Below are 21,574 nucleotides of genomic sequence, written 5' to 3' on the forward strand. Positions count from 1 at the left end.
TTACTCGCGATAAAACCGGTTTACTTTCACTAAAAGAAATTGAAAAAAAAAAAAAAAAATACGATACACCAATGACGACACAAAGCTCGTAAGAGAGCTTGCATACGCAGCGACGCGTTATCTTTATGCTTTATACGTCAAGTCCGCATTCACCAGGTTTCCAGCATCTCCGAAAATCCACGCCACGCCGCTCTAACGAGTCAACGTCTCATTCGGCGATCTCAGACTGGGTCTGTATGACACAAATGGCCAGAAACATTCATCCTTCTTTGCACGTGAATCGCGATGGTAGAGGTCGCTTTTCCGAACGTGAACTGAGCTTGTATTGGTGAGTTCTTTCAAATAAGAATATTTGGCAATCAATTGGCAATAACAGGATTAGCATGATTTTGCCCAGCGTTCAGCTTCTTTTTAATGGGGCACAAAATGAACAGAAGATAAAATTAGTTGAAAAATACATATGTATATATTTTAGCATTTACCTTTACGTCGAATAGTATAACTACGTGTACTTATATATTTACACATCTTGTCTATTTCACTTTAATAGTATTTAAATCGTAACGTTTAGTATTAAATAATATTCATCGTAGATCTAATATCCTAAAAATAAACAACCATTTATTTAATGAGAATACATAATATATTACATACAATGTTTGTGTAAACAAGCGCAGTTTCAATTTTACACATATCAGTTCTAGCTCAGAATATGTTTCTGCAAATCGGGCACGTAGATTTCTGGCTTGTACTGAACCATTTGTACTGCAACAGAAAATTTAACGTTAAAGGTTTCACTGGTGATTATCCATATTTAATCATATTTGTCGTAATTTAGTGAGATTAAGATCATGTATCTCACCAGACATGGCGTGTGAAATTTCTTTCGGCATGTGTGACATGAAAGTTTTGGTATTTGATTTGTAGTGGCGTGAACAATACTGAAACAAATGTAACACTCTTCAACACCAGAAAACCTTTTATCCAGATTATTCTTCCAAAGAGTCAATCCATCCCAAATCGATCCGTTCTGTAAATGAATAATCTTAGTCAAATTAACACATACATCCGGTTTTGGTTCCTTCTGAATCCAGTCACACATTTCACGATTGGATGTACTAAAAACTATACCAAATTAATATCAAAATGTACAAACTTGATGCGTCAGGAATATGGAAAGCTGCATATGACAGTTTCTCCAATTTGCTGCACCACCCGCATGCTGTCCGAGTTCGACAGTTACCGGTCCTAGGGGATGGTTAATTGGTAAAATTATGCTGAGTTCCAATTTCGCATCTTCCACTTGATACAATGCTATAACTTCCCTCGCTGTTGGATGTACTTTGACCTGTGTACATATATCATATTATATATAGTAATATCAATAACTTTTCATCATTCACAGTTTGCAATGTACCGCTTATTTTACTCACCTGCATATTTTCGATGCCTGTAAGCTTGTTGCAACTGAGCTCTTCTTGACACAGCATAGGGCTAACATAAAGAATTGTGATTTTTTCTACAGCAGCGCTAACTCTACTGTCTGCTGCACCCCACCATTGTCTCACCAGAACTGGGAGTTGTCTCAAACTATTAGCGTACAACCAGCAAACTAAATGATCCAGTCTCCACTCAGTCCAAGTCTCTGAAGAAATTTTATTTCAGAATATTAAGTGCAATACAAAACAAAAAAGAAATATTTGAAAATGTCAATCTTACTTGCAAAACTAAATGAAGGGGCAGTAGAAAATATTTCCGTAAGTCTCACTGCCTTATTCTTATTGTCTTGGAAAATTTCTACTGGCATTAGCCGGAAGAGATTGTTCATTAAACAAGGAAAGAAATCATCCCTGAAATAATTTTTGACCATTAGATTAAAAAATCATACAAAATTGATAATTAGGCACCTGCGAAACTTACTTGAGCAGTTCCGAATATTGGTAACGCAGTTCGGAATGGGCATAGGAACACATATCCAACAAAATGGCCCACTCAAATAAATATCCAAGAGTATAAGTGTACGAATCTGTGTAGGGCTGAATCGTGCAGCTCACGGTTTCACATAATCTACAAAATGTGGTTGCTATCGTTATTGTTACCTATTGAAGTAGCAGTGGTTGAAACAATTGATTTAATAAGTAGTTTCTTACTTGAACTCCAACAACATAGTGTTTACGATGTACTGGGTGGATGTGAGAATGTTCTCGAACTTTTTGAAATTCAGTGAATTTGGATCAAAGTTTTCTGATTCTATGAGACTTTTATCTCGCATCACCAACTCTGGAATGATTTTTTTGAAAACTTGATAAGCGGACAGCTGGAGGCTGGGAACAGGCGATTGTAGCAATTTGAAAGAGAGCCTAATCACTTTATCAGAATTGATCGATTCAAGTGCAGCACTGGTATGCTGTCCAAAGAAGATTTTTTCATCCACCAACTTTAGAGCCTCACCCAAGCTATTCAGCAGAATAACTTGCATAGATGATATGTCGTGTTGATTGTACAAATCTGTGAAGAGTAAGAATATCAGAAATTGTCGACAACTAAAGAGTATAACAAATGATTTGGATTATAAATTTCGCCTACCGGAACAATACATCCAAGTTTCAACAAGAACAATATACACATCGTCAGCAAAAATGTTTTTCCACTCATCTAATATTGTGCCAGGCAATCCTTCAACAGATTCTTTTTCATGTTTGTATAAGAGTTCTTGTAATGCACAAAATAGTTTATTCACAGCAACAATAAAAGCAGTTACCTAAGGTGTACAAAATTGAATGATTGGTCATCAAGTACACAATGCATATATTCCTAATGATGGAATACGATACTGAATACTTGAAATCAAATTCGTACCTTTAAACTAGCACAATTCTTTTTAGATTTGTTTACTGAAAGCTGCCAGGAGGCTAAAGATATCAATATGAAATCCCAGTGAGCATGAGTTAATTTTGTTGGTATTGTCAAGACGGCCTTTGATAGAAATCTAATGACTTCCAAAGGTACTGTGAACTGTTGCCACGATACTTCTGATACATCACTGTGAACAGACAATGAAATTGTGTAAAAAATGGCGTAACTTTGTCAAACATTATTTTTTTCACGTACCAATCAAAAAGTAAGAGGCCGTTATCCTCTTGGTACAGCTTTATTACTTTATCTAACGTTGCAATAAAATATGACAAGTTTTCTTCTGAACCATTGCCAAGCAAGCTCCGTCCTACTATGAGTGCGTTTATATAATTGTCTAGTTGTAATGGAATATCTTCCATGTTTAGGTAATCAGACAGAACCTAGGATCATTGTTAAAATGTATAACAATGCGTCAAGAATTGATGAAATAACAAGCATTTCATATAAAATCTAATAAAAATGTACCTGAACAGCTTGAAGTTGAGCGCCAATTTCGTTTACATTATTTGAGGCAATATTTGTAGTGCTGAAATCGTTTCTGAATTTAGTAGTCAGACTATCACACGGTGCCAGTTCCGTGCAAAAAAGACGTAGTACATGAGGCCATATTCCAACGCAAACTCCAGAGCTAAGAAATCAAATAAGTGTGAGAAGATAATTTGTTACCTACTTGTATATAATAATAATATATCTTATGTTTGTATACTGCCTTACTTTTCAAGGATGAGCTTGAGATTACTTTCACGTATGTCTGTTCCAAGCAATGTATACGTAACTTTAACTTCCTCTTTTAGATCAGTAAACAGTGTTTTAATCCCACTAAAGTGTTTTGTCTGCAAAATGGAAATTCATGTAAAATACTTTTAATTACTCTAATCGTTCAGCGTACACTAAACGGAAATTCACTTACTGAAGTATAGTGTAAACCATATAAGTATCCTGTAGCAACAACATGTAGGATATTCAACATAGTTTCTTCAATAACAGGTAATGCATTGATTTTAACAATGTCCATATCTTCATCTTCAGTGGAATCGTCGTTACCATCATCTTGGCCCTTACATTTACTCATGAAGAGTTTTTTCAGTAATTTAATGTTCAATAAAGCCCATCTAACACAGTTTTCTATATTGTCCATAGGATACTTTTGTTCCAAGTCGATTTTAATAATATCTTGACCGATTCTTGTCTGAAAACACGTTTCCATGGTTGCTAAATTTCCCGAGACTACTTCTGCATAAAGAACTATTGTTGTCACAGTAGCCAACCAATCAGCAATCTTTGACTCAGCAGTAAAAATGGCAACGACATTTTTTGTATACTCATTCTCATCGTCATCTTCGACCAATGCTTTTATAAAGCTGACTGCGATTTCCACTAATCTTTCTGAAGAAGGTAGGTGTTTTCTACAGAAATAGTATGAAAATGAATTCATGAATAAAAGTATTCAATAGTTTATATTGCTTTCTCCCAACCATATTTCAAAAACAAGTAACTTACGACACAAAGATATTTTCCCATAGGATGTCTGCGCATTTTTTAGTAAGGTCAACAAGTCTTGCAGGAGACAATATCTTTTTTAACTGGACAACTCCATTTACCCATGTATTCTGAACAGTTTTTCCTATCGGGAAAGCACTGTTATCTAGGTCTTCTGTACAACTTAATCCAAACAAAGTTTCGATAATTTGAACAACTCCAAGCCCCAGTCTTTTTTGAGTCCAAGTTGCAGAGGATATCTCAGAAATCAACTCGACAAGGGATTTGAGATTATGTTGATTTTGTTCATTCAAACCTTTACAGAGGATTGATACAATCTCATCAAATGTAGAATCACTGATAATTAAATCTGAAAATGTAAACGCGAGATTAATTTTAAATGCACTGTTACAGAGAAGGTTGAAAAACAAAAATAAATGATACAGTAACTAACCGGAATTATCAGAACACTCGAAACATTGCATGAGAATTTTTTTGTTCACATCCAAATCAATGGCAGTGTCATTAAAGGCTATCTGTTTAGTTACATCGAGTAATACGGAAGACACTTCAGCTTGTGAGAACCACTCTTTTACTGCAGGATCCTTCCTATTATGTTTTAACAAAGCACACTTGACCGCATGCCTAAGGACCATTTTATTTTCATTCTGCAACTGTTATAAGTTTGCACCTTGTATATTTGTTTAGATAATTTATCATAAAATTTAGTTTGAAGACTCAATCGTTTTCAAATCAATTACTCATTGAAAGGAATATCTACCTCTGACAGTGAAGCAAGAATTGTTTTCTTTTCCGATTTGTCCAAATATTTGATTAGGCTGAACAATAGCATTATCAATAGCTCCGTTTGTTCTGGCTTTTCAATCACCCATTTCTTCAAAGTTTCATTGTAAAAATCGAGAAAACTAGCATCTTTTCCACACGATTTTGTCAATGTAACGAAAAGGTCTTTGCTTTCAAAGTTTGTGATTAATTTATAAAAGGTTAACATTATAGCTGATTCAGAAGAATTTTTACTGATGTTATCAAAATATACGGAAGTTATTTTGTTGATTAGTTGAGCTAATTCTGTACAATACTTTGTGTCCTCGTCTGGACACTTTACTTTAGGCAAAACTTCGTCGCTTCTTTCTGCTCGTTCGTTTGAATCAGAAAACTTGACTCTCAAATTTTTCCGTGTCACTACTGCGGTATTTTTTAAACTGAGCAACAACTCCAGAACTGAGTCATATAAATTTGAAATGTAAACTGAGTCAAAATTCGCTTCAGTAGTATCAATTAGATTCAAAAGTGTGTTCTCAAGAGTAGACCAGAATTGACGAACTAAATGACCATACGACTTGTAATCAGCACTGCTTCGATTTTTACTCCAATAACGAATAAGCTGGCTTATTTGATTGAAAATCAATGGTTTGACTGGTGAAATCTCTACCAAACACCATTCCAAAGTTGGCATCAACTAAAAGGTGGAAAAAAAATATAATTTTCATTTTTTGAAATTCCAAGTTTAACAGTTACATATTTTCATTGTTCCGAGCGATCATCACTCGAGTCATTAATACTTAGTATTGAAAATAATTTTACCTGTTGTTTCAGTAAAGTTTCGCACAACATTTCATTCTCATTATTCAAGAGTATTACATAACGCAAACACTCAACAAATGCAGTGACCACTGCCAGCATCTCTGAGTAGCTAAGTTGAACACTCTTTACTTTAAAACTGTAGAATAAAACGAAGTATTTATGATCATTTGTTTGTTTCACTTTCGATTTACTGCCAATTAGGTTTACTTAAGTGGACACTTACCCCTTCCGTAAATTATCAAAAAAAATTTCATAAAAGTTCATCTTGTTTTCGCCTTGTATTGGAAAGTGGCTGATGAAGGGCAATAAATTGGGATAAATTGCATTGGCACTGCCATTCCCTCCTTCTCTTAAAACATGCCACAACTTAGGTAGTATGAGCTTTTCTATGCTCACTACTGTATGCCAATCCTAGAGACCATGAAGTAAGCTCTAATTGTCAATTTGCTAATTCTGCAGCTGAATATGTACATAGATGTCTTTACTATTACCTCTATTTTACAAATTGCAAGAAGCACGGCCTCCCACACAACTGGCAAGACACCAGGGTCTGTTTCATCAAGATTGTTCATGATGGTGGTTAACAATTTCTTCTTCTCGTTTTTGTACAATTCTTCGGCGTGTTGAATCATTGAGGCAAGGACATTGAAGAATCCAGCTCTGACTAGAGGTATTTCATGTTTAGCCAATTTCCAGAACTTATTGTGTGATAAAATTTTCTCGTGAATCTTAGCCACCTTTTCTATTTGCTGAGGAGGAATTGTTTTCAAATATAAAGAGTACCCTTGTAAACTTGATATCAATAATCTCTGGTATCTCATGTCCATTTCTTCAGGTGTAACTGTCCTTAAAATCAAATAAATTAATTAACAGTTTCATATGTTATCGACAGATTACCATCTTCTCAAATATGTATAGAATTTTTGCATACTTATTATTTCCAAGCGTTTGCGGGGTTTGGTTTGTTATATTGTCACAGATGTAAGTCAAAATTTCTTCTTGACAGTGTGCAATCGCGTCTGCTAATTTATTTGGTGGGAATGTTTGCTGTAAAAAGTGAATTCGAATTATTTGCAGTCTGGAAGATTGTTTACCAATGTTATTTATTAATATACCTGGAAAGCATTAGTAGCAGCTGACGCTGCAGGCGCGTATGTATCGTACTGTGAGGTAAACCATGGTCCAGCTAACTGTTTCAGATACGGAGCAATATTCCTTCCAGCAGGTTTAACAATAGCCAAATGTGCCACATGAGCAGCTTCTCTGACTCTGTGTTCCACGTCAATAGCAAGAAGACAATATATGCGGGGCCAAAAAGGTAGGACTGCTTGAATAGTTTTTGCCGTCGAGTTGTGACATAGCTCAGTAAATTCCTGCAATGCCTGTAAAATTTTCAGAGTATGAAAAAAACAAACCAACGAATTCAACGAGGATTCACCTTCAATTTTGTCGTTCCATCTTTTTTACTCATTTTCTTCAACAGCAGTTGAAAGTTAGAGTCTAGTTTACTCATGTCAATTTCATCCAAGGTACTGATCGTTAGTCTTGGTAAGAGGGGAATATATCCTCCATCCTTTGCAGCTGAAAACCCAACGAAGTTGGGCATTGAGGCTTCGAGCAGCTCTGCACTGCGACCGCTACTCGATGGCTACAATAAATAGTTAAATTCCTCAAATTTATACCATTTATAACAACATGTACAGAAAATGATAGAACAAAAAATTGCGCATGAAAATATTAGGTTTATTAATCTATTAAGTGTCAGTCAAAGACTCTGACGGAGAAATAAAGATTGTTTTCTCTTAGTTAAAAAGCCAGCTGTAATCTTTACAATTGAAAAATTAATATGAGGAAACAGCTAGTCTGTGAAATCCCATGAATATCACATTGGGCGGGTATTAGTTGAATAAAAAATAGGAGGGTGTCAAAGTGAATTATTCGGTAAAAAAAATTGAGCATATTTTTGTGACAGTAGAATTTCTTGTAATAAAATATGTCGTGACGCACTTACCCTTGCATTATTTTTAGTACGTTGTGCCTGTTTATTTTTTCCCATTTTAACGAGTCTCTAAAATAAAACTTCAAAACTGTATTATCGAAACTGTTTACGTATTAATAATTTTTTGACAAGTTCAACCCGTGAGAAGAATTTCTAACCACATTTCAGCCCGTGACCCACGTATTGCACCATGGAATATAAAAAACATAGAGGTACACAACAGCTTACATTTCACAACCCTACAAACCAGCCGATCTGCTACAGTGGAATATGGAAGTTGGGATTCAACTTTCCGAGTTGCGCAGCCAGCAAGAATGTCAGTCTAGAACTCTAGAACACCGAGAATATAACCACAGCATAACCTAAAAATAATTTGCCACTTTTGCTGATGAGAGAAGCACGTTGCCTCAGAGTAGTCGAACAGCCGGTCCGTGTTAAACTTTTTATTTATTTAAACTAAAATCGGGTTCATGCCAACTATTGCACACCGTATTTGCACAGAGTCGTGAAGGAAGATGCGTGAATTCACACGTGAATAGTTTTCCGATGCTGATACAATAATATAAAATTAATCATACACCGCTGTGAAGTAGCAAGTTGAATCATTCATCGATCACAAAGTATCCGATTGTAATAACAAAATGACGGAAAAACTACCAGATACAATAAACTTTCCCAAAGAGGAAGAAATCATCCTCGAGTTATGGAAAAAATTGGACGTGTTTAATACTTGTTTAAAACAGTCTAAGGGCAAACCTAGATACTCCTTCTTTGATGGGCCACCCTTTGCTACTGGTATGCCACATTACGGGCACTTGTTAGCAGGGTCAATAAAGGACATAGTCACCAGGTATGCTCATCAGCGCGGGTTTCATGTCGAGCGTAGATTTGGCTGGGACACACATGGCTTACCAGTAGAGTTCGAAGTCGACAAAGTGCTCGGGATCAAGGGCCCCGATGATGTAGCCAAGATGGGGATAGCGAACTATAACAAAGAATGTAGAAGCATTGTAATGCGCTACGCGTCTGAGTGGGAAACTATTGTTGGAAGGATTGGACGATGGATTGATTTTAAGAACGACTACAAGACCCTTTACCCTTGGTATATGGAATCCATATGGTGGATCTTTAAGGAATTATTCAACAAAGGTCTTGTATATCAAGGTGTAAAAGTAATGCCCTTCTCTACCGGGTGTAATACCCCATTATCCAATTTTGAATCTGGTCAGAACTACAAAGACGTCGTTGATCCTTCGGTAGTAATCGCTTTTCCACTGCTCGACGAACCTGGAATATCTGTTCTGGCATGGACGACAACTCCATGGACTCTTCCCAGTAACCTGGCATTATGTTGCAATCCAAATTTTGAGTACGTCCAGGTGAAAGACTTGGCTACGGATAAAAATTACATCATACTTGAGTCGAGTTTGAATCTTATTTACAAATCCAAAGATCAGTATGCGTTAGTTGGTAAGAGAAAGGGCACTGATCTTAAAGGTAAACGCTATGAGCCGCCTTTTAACTACTTTTGCAATCTGCGGGAAAAAGGAGCCTTCGTCATATTGAACGACACTTACGTAACCGCTGAAACTGGTACTGGAATTGTACATCAAGCACCGTACTTCGGAGAGGATGATTACCGCTGCTGTTTGGCAGCAGGAATAATAACTCGTGATCAATCCGTTGTCTGCCCTGTTGATAATTGTGGTAATTTTACAGAGCCAGTAAGTGACTTTTTGGGTCAGTATGTCAAGACTGCTGATAAAAATATCATAAAGCATCTACAGGGAAAAGGAAAACTTGTTCACAGTGGAACCAGTAAACACAACTATCCTTACTGTTGGAGGTCCGATACTCCGTTGATATACAAAGCAGTTCCATCTTGGTTTATTAGGGTTGAACAATTCAAAGACAAATTGATAACTGCAAGCTCTGAAACTTACTGGGTGCCTGAATATGTTAAAGATAAACGTTTTGGTAATTGGCTTCGAGATGCTAGGGACTGGGCCATCAGCAGAAATCGTTATTGGGGTAATCCCATACCGCTCTGGATCTCTGAGGACAAGAAGGAAATTGTTTGTGTTGGAAGTATTGCAGAATTGGAGCAGTTGACTGGATCCAAGATCGAAGATATTCACAGAGAAAGTATAGACCATCTAACTATTCCTTCTAAACGCCCTGGGCAACCTCCTCTTAAACGTGTCACCGAAGTATTCGACTGTTGGTTTGAATCTGGGTCCATGCCTTATGCTCAAATGCATTACCCGTTCGAACGAGTGAAGGACTTTGAAGATAGCTTCCCAGCCGATTTTATCGCTGAAGGTATCGATCAAACTCGTGGCTGGTTTTACACCTTGCTGGTCATTTCTACAGCATTATTTGGGAAGGCACCGTTCAAAAATCTAGTTGCAAACGGTCTGGTCCTTGCTGCTGATGGTCAGAAGATGTCCAAACGAAAGCAGAACTATCCAGATCCAAAAGAAGTACTTAATAAATTTGGGGCTGATGCTCTAAGGTTGTACTTGATCAACTCCCCAGTAGTCAGGGCTGAAAATTTACGCTTCAAAGAAGAAGGTGTGCGAGACATTATAAAAGACGTATTTTTGCCGTGGTATAATGCGTTTAGATTTTTGATGCAAAATGTTGAAAGATTCGAACGTGAAGAAAAACTACCATTCAATTACAATGAAACCAAGAAGACTTCTGACTTCTCAGACAACATAATGGACAGATGGATCACCTCCTTTACTCAATCCTTGCTGCAGTTCCTGAAAGAAGAAATGCAAGCTTATAGACTTTATACCGTCGTACCTCGGCTGATAAAATTTATAGACAATCTAACCAATTGGTACGTAAGAATGAACAGAAAACGAATAAAGGGTGATGGAGGAACAAGAGATTGTGAACAAGCGCTGAACACATTATTTTCCGTTCTCTATACAATGGTACGAATAAATGCACCATTTACACCATTTTTGACTGAATTCATGTTCCAACGATTGTCCAAATTAATTGTAGCAACCAAAGGCAACATGGACAGCGTTCACTACCAAATGATTCCCGATCCAAACACAACTCTTATTGATGAAACTATTGAAAAAGCAGTTTCGCACATGCAAACAGTAATTGAGCTGGGACGAGTTGCTAGGGACAGAAAAACTATTCCGGTAAAATATCCATTGCCAGGAATTGTGGTAATCCATCGAGATCCCAAAGTCTTAGAAGATATAAATTCACTCAAAACATATATACTTGAAGAATTAAACATAAGGGAGCTCACCACTACCACTGATAAAGAAAAATATGGCGTTATATTACGTGCTGAGCCAGATCATAAAACGCTTGGCGCTAGGCTGAAGGGCGAATTTAAATCTATAATGCAAGCTATCAAGCAACTATCGGATGAAGATCTCCAAAAATTCGTTGCAACAAAAAAAATCCAAGTACAAGGTCACGAATTAGGGCCTGAAGATCTTCGGCTTATGTTTAGCTTCACCGGTCCAGCAGCTGAAAAGTTTTCTGAACAATACGAAGCTCACAGTGAAGGAGATATCCTGATTCTCCTGGATGTTACCCCAGATGAAACGATGCAGCACGAAGGTGTTGCGCGCGAAATAATAAACCGTGTACAGAAATTGAGGAAGAAAGCACAGCTTGTACCATCTGATGAGGCTATTGTGTATTACGAGATTGAAGACCTTAGTAGCAACTTGGCGGCAGTAGCTGTTAGCTATAAATCATTCATTGAAGGTATTACAAAAACGCCTCAGAAAAATATTGCTGAGATGTCTCCTAACGATGAGATTATCATACAAGAAGAACAAAAAGTTAAGGGTATCAATCTTAAACTTGTATTAACAAAAGTCAAAGCAGCCGATTCCACTGACAAAAGTTTACATCTCAACGACTCCCAAGTAGAACCATTCTCTAAATGGGTCAATTTAAAACTGCTTAATCTTAAACCGAGATTTGGGGCTACCAATTCTGTAGCCACCATATTATTAGAAAATTTTGCCGGAGGTGTCAGTATCTCGTATAATCAACTGAATTCTGAGATTGAGAAAATATTTGGTATATATGGCTGTCACTACGATTTGTATTTAGATGAAAAATTAGTCACCGAGTCAACGCCCATTACATCGTTACACAAGCAGACAATATTAATTGTTCCAGCTGGCACATCTCCATCATTATCCAATGTAAACATCAAATCACCTGTTTGTCACTTTGTCAATGTAAAGTCGAGATCGCAGAAGGGTGTTGTCCTACTTGAAAATCCTGTAGGAAATTTTACATTGGACAATAGTGCTTTGCATGAAAGATTACTATCAGTGTTTGGAAATGTTAACTTTTTTAATGTACCAGCAGATAATATTTTTAAACTCAATGGGACAACATTAGAAGCCAAATAATAACTCATTCGGTTTTCATTGTTTCTTTTCGTTTTTTTTTGCTACTTCAATTCAGGTAACAAAGTTTTGAAAAACGGTTTTAAAAACGATTTCATGCTAATACTTGATTGTGATTTAATCTTTCACCAGAATAATAAGATCTCAGGTGACAATTAGTAGTTTTTCAATTGCGTATGTTTGTAAATTATAGGAATTATTTTATAAATAAAATTGAGATTTATATTATTTATTAATCAATTTGATTCTTTAAACTCTGGTTTATTCTTCCTACATTTTAAAAAGAAAGATAACGTTCCGAAAATATAACAAACAAGTTAAGTTTAACATAAGCTCATCACGGGTGGCAATAATTTATAAAATAACTCAAACTGCATTCTGTACGCATGTAACATGGTAACTGAAATATAAACCTGCTATTTCAATGTAACAACGATGGTTTTTTTACATTCTATATACACGACAAAGTTTAGAACTTGCGTATTATTTAAATTAAATAAGTATTAATTTAGAGCAAATTTAATACCAACACAGTTTTCAATCACCTATATTTTACAAAAAAAAATATATATATATTTAAAATTGAAAAGTAGTACGTCATACAAAAATTTACATAAGAATTTGCTCTTCCAAAATATTCTCTTCTCTTCCTGATATCTGTAAGCTAACAGTATACTTTCCGGACTCTTGTTATGCAACGGTCAATGTCTGAAAATTGAAAACAGACCTTCGTCCTTACTTAATGTAAAGACATTGCGTTTGTTCAGAGACAAAATGTTCAAGATTTGATGTAATCAAGTCACTTTATCCGGAGTAACTGTGTTTCGAATATTTCATGTAACGTTGTCGAGTTTTTCCAAAATGATTAACGTTCTTTTTATTCAATGTTTCTAATGCTATCTTGATCAGGGAAAAAGTGGCCGAATAGTGCAACGGTAAACATAGCAGTGAGCGCGTATAGTGCGAGAGTAGTAGTTGCCGTGAATAATTGAGCATAATGGTATCGTGAATACCAAGCAAGACCCAAAATTACTGTCAAAATGCTAACTAAAAGTCTACTAAGATCCCAGTCGTGTCGTCCTGCTGCAAGGCCTGCACTTGCTGGCAAGTCTTGGAATGATTGAGGGTTAAAGTACAGTGGCGAGGCATTGTCTGATGTGCCTGACTGAACTGCAGGCGTAGGATTTGGTCGTGGTTGATGTACCAAGCAATGAACAACACAGTTATGGTACAAACCGCATCTCTTCAAGGTTCTAGTATCAGGTTGAAGTACCTGACCATTGAATACCAAGCGAACTAGTTTCTGAGCAGCAAGTTCCACCTCAAAATGTCTTCTGCAAGCAACAAAGGACAAGAATAGAGTTACTTTGCAGGATAAGAAATACGTGCTAGAATGATTAAAACATCTTTGCTAGTTAGCACAGGGCTGTTTAGCACGTCTGTGTTATGGATTTATGATAAAAATGGAATGACCTGATCACCTTTTAAAATCACCCAATAATTCCTCTGGACTTCCTTTAACTACTTTTTGATCATCATTGATAAACTTTAGTTTTATAGTTATTTGATTAGCATCGTCGACCACAGGCTCAGCACTGGCACCTAAATGCTCGGTCGTAATAGTAGCCGCAGAATCAGGTACATCAGTTGATTCCGTAGCAGTATCGATCTTGACTATCCTCTGTCGTAATCCGGAGTCATCGTTACTGAAAGTGTCCATAGCTTGGATTAGCGCTTCTTCGGACGAGGCAGCCGCAACAGCTGAGTTTGTCTCGTTCTGTTCCTCACCAGGAGCTGTAGAATTGTAAAGGAATAAAATTAACAGTGAATAAATTGAGAAATCGAACAAAATTAGTAGAAAATGCGTCGCACTAGCTCTACCTGGGACAGCGGATGGTGTTGGACATTGCGGATCTACCGTATCGTTCACAGTTTCAATTACATGTTCTATAGCTTCCGGTGTGGGCTCAAGATTTTGGATTCGATTGGTGGAGTTTGTAATCTGACTACTCGCCCGGAGTTCAGCAATACGAGTGCGTGTGCGATGTTGCAATATCAGCACTGTACGTATAAGTGGCTGATCGGCTATACTTGTAGAACACCATGCTAGCCATCCGACTAACAGCACACTGACTATTATGAAGAAATCAGTCACTTCGTCACCAACACCGTCGATTAACGTCATATTTGTTGCGGTGAGGATATTAATTAATCTGAGAACATGTAGAGAGAGAAAGATAGATATAAAGAAATGAAGGTTATAAGGTGATGTCAATATTTTCAATTCAGTTACTACTTTGAACCACGGTATTAAAAACTGTTTTCAATCCAAGTGGATGTGCAATTTTAGAGTTGATTTTTAATCACCGCTACGCATATAATTATTATACACAATTGTGAAATATCTACGATTATTGGTTAATTTTTTTTTATGTGAAATCAGTGAGTCATATTGTCCAATAATAACAAATTTCTAGTAGATGATTTCGTGATTGTATGTTGAATTTGACAATTTCCTGACCTGGGTTGAATATTATGGAAAATACACTCGATATCATCAAATCTTCATCCAAGTTTCAAGAAAACAAAAATAAATGTATAACAACCCTGTTGTTAATAGACTCCTTTTTTAATTTTGGTTTGTGATGTGATGTCGTAAATATTTTGCGAATTACGTTACAGGTCCCAGGGACGTGACACTCCACAGGCATACTAGTAATTAATGAATCAGTATCGTAGTCGGAAGGTGGGGTTTCCTTCACCTTACGTCGTTTCAACGATCGTTGACAAACGAAATTGTGTTCAATTGCTGGGCATCTTGTGTTAAATAAAAAGTAAAAAAACCTGTCAAACACTTCTCCCTTTCTCATAGTACTTGAGAATTAATTTTATCAGCATACTTCATTGTTTCAGTACGAACCAATTCCCCGAGGGTACTTATATTTAGGGATACGGCCCTGAAAGTCTTAAGACTAACTCCAACTGTCACCGCGCCACTAGCGTCGGATCCTTGTAGTCACCGCTTCCAGTAATACCAGTGAACGTCAAAATGGCAGACCTGATAGCCGTTCCCTTGAAGAAACCGTCAGACGTTGACATTGTCAAACCGCTGACAAATGTTATTAAATCAACTTATAACTCTGCTGACAACCAGAAAGATTATACTGAAGCTATAAATGAGTTTAATAAACTTCGTAATAACTCGTTATGGCGTGCCTTTGAGAAGTACGAAAGCTCTTTGGAGGTTATTTACAGGTATGACTCATTCATCTATCAATTATTATCAATTTTCCTTCATCACACATTCTGCTTGAAAATATACATGCTTATTCGCTATGTGAAATGATTTCAGCTTTCTATTCGCGCAATTTTGTCACTCGTTTGATCGTCTCACGTCTTAAATAAATATTTGTAATATACAACTACACCCTTGTTACACTCAATGTCCAGTTCCATTATTCAATTGACTAATGAACATGATTTGCAGTAGTTAGGTAAATATAATAATCTTTAACACATTTCAGTCAAATATTGGCTTTGGATACTTAGCACCTACTTGTTAGTATTATCTTGAAAAATGTATTTTATGCAATACTAGAATCTGAGGCAAAATCCTTATCTTTATCCTTGTTGGAATAGTTGTACACACAAGAAAATGTATACATATTTTTTACACATGAACAATCTCTGTTTTGCAGTTACTATGACCAGCTCAATGCTTTGGAAGCAAAAATTCCAGCACATGAGCTGCAAATACCATTCAAATGGAAGGATGCTTTTGATCGGACAATATTTGGTGGAAAACTAAGTTTGAGTAAGTAGATTAACTTTATCCTGTGTTACTCATTTGTGAAAATTTTCAGTTTTTAGCTTCATTAGGAAGCAAAGTGAAATTTAACATTAATTCCAACTGTATTATTCTAGCGATCAGCACATTGGCATATGAAAAAGTATGCGTGCTTTTCAACATTGCTGCTCTACAAAGTGCAGTTGCGGCTACGCAGTCTCTTGATAGCGACGAAGGCCTCAAGCTTGCTGCGAAGCTCTTTCAGGTCCATTTTCACTTGCACTTTTAATGAGATATTGACTATGCATTGATGTTTGTATTGCTTCATGTAACTTGTCTAGATGATTAATTGATACTTTTTAATCCCTTAGCAAGCTGCTGGTATTTTCAACTATTTGAAGGGTAATGTGATGCTTGCCATTCAGCAAGAGCCGACTCCTGATATAAGTCCTGATACTCTCGGCGCATTATCTTCACTGATGCTTGCTCAAGCACAAGAAATATTTGTACACAAAGCAATTCACGATTCTATGAAGGATGGTATTGTTGCTAAGCTTGCTGCACAGGCAGAAGATCTGTACGCCGAAGCTTTGAAATTATTTCAAAAAGAGATCTTCCGTGCTTTCTGGGACAAAGAATGGGTTCCATTGGTACGTTTCACCAATTATATTTGATTTAACTGATCTATTGTAGCTGTTACTTTTGAGGTGCTCCAAAAGAATACCACACGATATTTACAATATGAAAATGCTACTCTGGGTAATTGCCAATATAAAATACTACCTTAGATTGCAGGAAAGCAAGCTGGATATCGAGCAATGGCTGAATTGTATCAAAGTTTCGTATGCAAGACAAATAAAAGCATTGGAGAAGAAATTGCTAGATTGGAGGTAAGTTAATATTATCAATCCAACTTTGTGATATATTTCCTCTGCATTCCATTTTATGTACCTACATTAATAAATTGAAATTGAGTTCCATATTGATATCAGAATAACTTTTACTATTCAGTGAAACTTAAACAATGAATCGATTAACATCAGTTTTATGCTTTGTTCTAGCACGCAGTCGAATTGTTTAAGTCTGCTCAACAGCGATCTAATAAACCTAATTTGTTTCAAGACTACGCCAATAAGGCGCAAAGAAATTTAACCGAAGCAAAGAAAGACAATGATTTTATCTATCACGAACGCATTCCCGATGTCAAGATGCTAGATCCTATTGGAAAGGCTAGTGTAGCTAAGATACTTCCACTTTCTGAAACATTGAGCTCTAATTTCCACGGTACGATAGCGAGGATACTATACATTTTTGTATATAATAAAATCGGTTCTTATTTAAATTTAAAAATGATGGAATCTTAATATTCTGATAGATTTATTCGCGGAACTGTTGCCTGTGAGTGTGCATCATGCACTGTCATCCTATGAGTCACGGCGAAATGAAGTAGTGAACAGTGAGATTTCCAAACTAAGAGAATCAACTCAGATGTTAAATAGGTAAACTTATTTTCGTGGAATCAAATTTTACAGATACAAATATGCGAATGTGTGTCTATTATCATCTATTTTCAGCGTTTTAGCCAGTCTGAATTTGCCAGCTGCTATCGAAGATACAAGTGGCACAGAGTTGCCTCAATCTCTACTCGACAAGGCAGCATATGTGAGGAATGCGGGAGGAGTCCAAGCTCTCGAAGCAACAATGAACGAACTCCCAGAGCTACTGCAAAGAAACAAAGACATCTTGGACGAGGTAATTGCTGACTGAATGACATTATTTGCCACCAAATTTTATCTTTGATGTATTGAATGTGTTTTGTGCGCTGTACTTTCAAACCTGAATTTCCATACAATTTTATCCACCGAATTGTCCACTAATTTTCAGTCTGAACGAATGCTGAAAGAGGAAAAGGATTCTGACGACCAGCTACGAGAACAATTCAAAGAACGATGGACTAGAATACCGAGTTCCAGTCTCACCGAACAGTTTACTATCAATGCCCAGAAATATCGTGACATCATCAATAATGCTGTTGCTGCAGACAAGGTATTAATATTAAATGTTGGCGAATTGATATAGCCAGAATCCTTTGTGCGTGGCTTTCAAACTTGAACTATTAACGTTTTGTCCCTTGAAAGGTTGTGCGCCAAAGATTTGAATCATTTCGTTCAGGAATGGAAACTCTTAGTAAGGATCCAAGTGAATTATTGAACACTGTACCAGCTGGCTCTGCTCTTCAAGAAAGTGGGGCGGTTTCTCAACTAAGAAAATTAATGGAGGATGTGAGTTGATTTTTGCACAAGTTTAGCCAGCGGAATTTAGATATTATATATGTGTATAATTATTGAAATAATTTTGGCTAGGTTGAGACATTGAAAGCTGAGCGAGATGCAATCGAAAGTGAATTGAAGTCAGCTACAACCGATATGAAGTCAGTATTCTTGTCAGCATTATCTCAGGATGGCGCTATTGATGAACCAAACATGTCTGTAGAACGCATTGGCCAAGTTTATGGCCCATTACAAAAGCAGGTTCGAGATAGCCTGGCTCGCCAAGAATCCTTAGTGGCTGACATTCAGGTGAGACTGAAGCGAACTTCGCATTTCTATTTAAGTATTTATACACAAGCTGATACCGTAATATGAATTTCATTTATTGATTATTAAGCTTCTCTGAAATTGGAGGATTTATATAAAACCTTTGTAAACTTGCAGGCACGTCATGCTGCATTTATAAATGAACATTCCGGTGCTGGTAGTACACGCGAAGCAATGTTGTGTCAGTTGGCGTCTGCCTACGATGCGTTCAAAGAGCTTGAGAACAACCTAAGGGAAGGAGCTAAATTTTACAATGATCTTACACAGGTTAATAATTTTATTGTATATTCAAAATACCGGTTACTTTGTATACGTACACGCCTATTAATATTTATTTTCTTGTAACTCTTGACAGTTGCTGGTGGTTTTCCAAAATAAAATATCTGACTTCTGCTTTGCTCGCAAAACCGAGAAGGAGGAATTAATGAAGGATTTAACCACAAATTTAAGTCACACAGGTCCGGCAACAACACCAACAATCCCATCACATCACGGAGGTAACTTTTAAATATACTTTTCACTAATATGATTATGCACTGATAACATGTTGAAATTGAACTAACAATATACATTATAACCAACCAACGAATCTTAGTTACTGCTTGGATAAAATTATGCTATTCATATGACTGTGACTTAATTTACAGGCAACACACCCCTATCACAGTCACAATCCAATATTCAAGGTGGATCTCAATTGCCATATCCGACAATGCAATATCAAGGTGGAATGCCGGTGCCTTACGGTGCTAGTGCAGCTACTCCCTATCCAACATATGTGCCTCCACCTATGCCAGCAGGCTATAACGGATTATACAATTATGGAACAATGCCTTATCCAGCACAAGGTAGTAACTCTTATATAATAATATTTCTCACAGCAAGTTACTATAATTCTCAGCTGTAACTGCAATGCACAATAACTTTTGAATATGAGTAATTTTTTTTAAATCGAATCATAGTAATTTGTTTACTGTTCTTAAAAGTTTCCAACTAGCAACATTCTGAGTATTGATAGGTTTACTGGCTAAAGTTTGCAATATTGCAATGCGCTTAGCTATAATAAATATTGTTTTCTCTCGATTATTTTGAATTTTTCAAGTAGTCAGAAAAAACTGATATTGTAAAATAAATGGAAGCAAATGCCTCGTATGGCTTATTGATGAAATTCGTGGATTTCAGGTGGATATAACCCGTATCAACCACAACCACATGCACCGCAAGCACCTTATGGTGGCTATGCAACTCTACCCAGATACGGAGGTTCGAACCCTCCTTCAAAGCCATGGTGAATAAATGACCCAGTTTCAATGAAAGATTGAGCAACATTTTAAAGTCACATGTGGATTTTATATCTATTAACTTCAATTTTAGTTGAAAAGAAATGCTTCATTATGAGACTGTGTAACGTTTCGTTGTCACTAAGATGTTGCATCTACATCAAATTTTTTAAACGGTTTCACGATTTGAACAGCAAGGGTTTAACTAATGTATAAAAACATTATGGTACGTGTATTATCTACATCAGTTATCGTAGCAGCAATGGAGTAGCCTTAAAAAGAACCAGGCTGTAATAATATCGCATTATGGTTACATAAGGTTTAATGAGCGTAGGAATCAGGTGTAAACGCTACATTTATTTTTGTTATTCAAATTATCTAGTTACTAATATATGAATATCACAATGTAAACTGTGTATTATATCCAAATCACCAATTTCACTGCGGGTTGTCCATTAAATCAACTTGTCCTACGATTCGTCCGTCTCGATTTAGCAATTATCGACAATTTTTAATTCGAATGTGGCAAAGTTATTGATAATAAAAGGAATGACATTGGGATAATTTTTTTTGACGTGTTTTTTGGATTCCTGAGGTTCCAATTAGCCAAGGAACGGTCATACAAATCAATTCGAAGACCAGAAATTTTTTGCTCCAAAAATCACCAAAAAAGTAAGGCTAACCCCTTTGGAATTTTGGCGAAAATTTCGGCGACTTTGAAAAGTGCTGCAATTAATTCTTTAGGGCACTATTCCGACGTGATTTTGCGAGAGGAATCGATTAAGCGCAGTCCCAATACGCTGGGAGCAACGGATCAAAAGTTACAGCCAAAAAACTGCGGATTTTCATCGTCATTTCTCTGCTGTTAGTCCTACGCTTTTTTTTATGTGTTTTTTGAGTTCCTGAGGTTCCATTAAGCCAAGAAACGGTCATACAAATCAATTCGGAGACCGGAAATTTTCGGCTCCAAAAATCGTCAAAAAAGTAAGGCTAACCCCTTTGGATTTTTGGCGAAAATTTCGGCGACTTTGAAAAGTGCTGCAATGAATTCTTTAGGGCACTATTCCGACGTAATTTTGCGAGAGAAATCGATTAAGCGCAGTCCCACTACGGTGGGAGCAACGGATCAAAAGTTACAGCCAAAAAACTACGGATTTTCATTGTCATTTCTCTGCTGTTACTCCTACGCTTTTTTTGATGTGTTTTTTGAGTTCCTGAGGTTCCAATGAGCCAAGAAACGGTAATACAAATCAATTCGGAGACCGGAAATTTTCGTCTCCAAAAATCGTCAAAAAAGTAAGGCTAACCCCTTTGTATTTTTGGTGAAAATTTCGGCGACTTTAAAAAGTGCTGCAATTAATTCTTTAGGACACTATTCCGACGTCATTTTGCGAGAGGAATCGATTAAGCGCAGTCCCACTACGGTGGGAGCAACGGATCAAAAGTTACGGCCAAAAAACTGCAGATTTTCATCGTCATTTCTCTGCTGTTGGTCCTACGCT

At 36.7% G+C, this 21,574-nt stretch overlaps 4 protein-coding genes across 5 annotated transcripts; 2 read left to right on the forward strand and 2 right to left on the reverse strand.

Annotated features, from left to right (window-relative positions):
• Positions 1 to 443: 443 nt before the first annotated feature.
• On the reverse strand, positions 444 to 8,180 carry LOC124408630 (E3 ubiquitin-protein ligase listerin). 2 transcript variants are annotated; one of them, XM_046885713.1, is made up of 23 exons: positions 8,012 to 8,180; positions 7,439 to 7,648; positions 7,116 to 7,382; positions 6,932 to 7,047; positions 6,492 to 6,846; positions 6,224 to 6,411; positions 6,001 to 6,136; positions 5,177 to 5,875; positions 4,850 to 5,069; positions 4,417 to 4,765; positions 3,827 to 4,322; positions 3,631 to 3,749; positions 3,382 to 3,544; positions 3,112 to 3,296; positions 2,860 to 3,043; positions 2,587 to 2,761; positions 2,151 to 2,508; positions 1,921 to 2,067; positions 1,720 to 1,850; positions 1,434 to 1,645; positions 1,157 to 1,348; positions 863 to 1,030; positions 444 to 765 (listed from the first exon to the last, which is right to left on the reverse strand). In XM_046885713.1, the coding sequence occupies exons 1-23, from the start codon at positions 8,054 to 8,056 to the stop codon at positions 706 to 708; spliced, it is 5,175 nt and encodes a 1,724-aa protein (XP_046741669.1). In that variant the 5' UTR covers positions 8,057 to 8,180; the 3' UTR covers positions 444 to 705. The 2 variants fall into 2 exon arrangements, with proteins under 2 accessions (XP_046741669.1, XP_046741676.1); XM_046885720.1 differs by lacking the exons at positions 7,116 to 7,382; positions 7,439 to 7,648; positions 8,012 to 8,180 and having other exon boundaries at positions 6,492 to 6,841; positions 6,932 to 7,049.
• Positions 8,181 to 8,329: 149 nt separating this feature from the next.
• Positions 8,330 to 12,838, forward strand: LOC124408652 (isoleucine--tRNA ligase, cytoplasmic). Its single transcript, XM_046885759.1, has one exon. It carries the CDS (start codon positions 8,641 to 8,643, stop codon positions 12,409 to 12,411), a length of 3,771 nt encoding a protein of 1,256 aa, XP_046741715.1. The 5' UTR covers positions 8,330 to 8,640; the 3' UTR covers positions 12,412 to 12,838.
• LOC124408714 (transmembrane and ubiquitin-like domain-containing protein 1) lies at positions 12,649 to 15,121 on the reverse strand. The gene is made up of 4 exons (XM_046885855.1): positions 14,930 to 15,121; positions 14,290 to 14,621; positions 13,890 to 14,202; positions 12,649 to 13,742 (listed from the first exon to the last, which is right to left on the reverse strand). Exons 2-4 carry the CDS (start codon positions 14,591 to 14,593, stop codon positions 13,286 to 13,288), a joined length of 1,074 nt encoding a protein of 357 aa, XP_046741811.1. The 5' UTR covers positions 14,594 to 14,621; positions 14,930 to 15,121; the 3' UTR covers positions 12,649 to 13,285.
• Positions 15,122 to 15,424: 303 nt separating this feature from the next.
• Positions 15,425 to 20,483, forward strand: LOC124408659 (programmed cell death 6-interacting protein). The gene is made up of 15 exons (XM_046885772.1): positions 15,425 to 15,663; positions 16,107 to 16,222; positions 16,333 to 16,460; positions 16,567 to 16,845; positions 16,984 to 17,085; positions 17,257 to 17,479; positions 17,571 to 17,694; positions 17,770 to 17,947; positions 18,080 to 18,241; positions 18,334 to 18,477; positions 18,559 to 18,774; positions 18,910 to 19,059; positions 19,148 to 19,289; positions 19,440 to 19,640; positions 19,975 to 20,483. Exons 1-15 carry the CDS (start codon positions 15,458 to 15,460, stop codon positions 20,082 to 20,084), a joined length of 2,481 nt encoding a protein of 826 aa, XP_046741728.1. The 5' UTR covers positions 15,425 to 15,457; the 3' UTR covers positions 20,085 to 20,483.
• The last annotated feature ends 1,091 nt before the right edge of the window (positions 20,484 to 21,574 follow it).

The sequence above is a fragment of the Diprion similis genome, chromosome 1 (assembly GCF_021155765.1).
Source record: "Diprion similis isolate iyDipSimi1 chromosome 1, iyDipSimi1.1, whole genome shotgun sequence".
NCBI classification, from domain to species: Eukaryota; Metazoa; Arthropoda; class Insecta; order Hymenoptera; family Diprionidae; genus Diprion; species Diprion similis.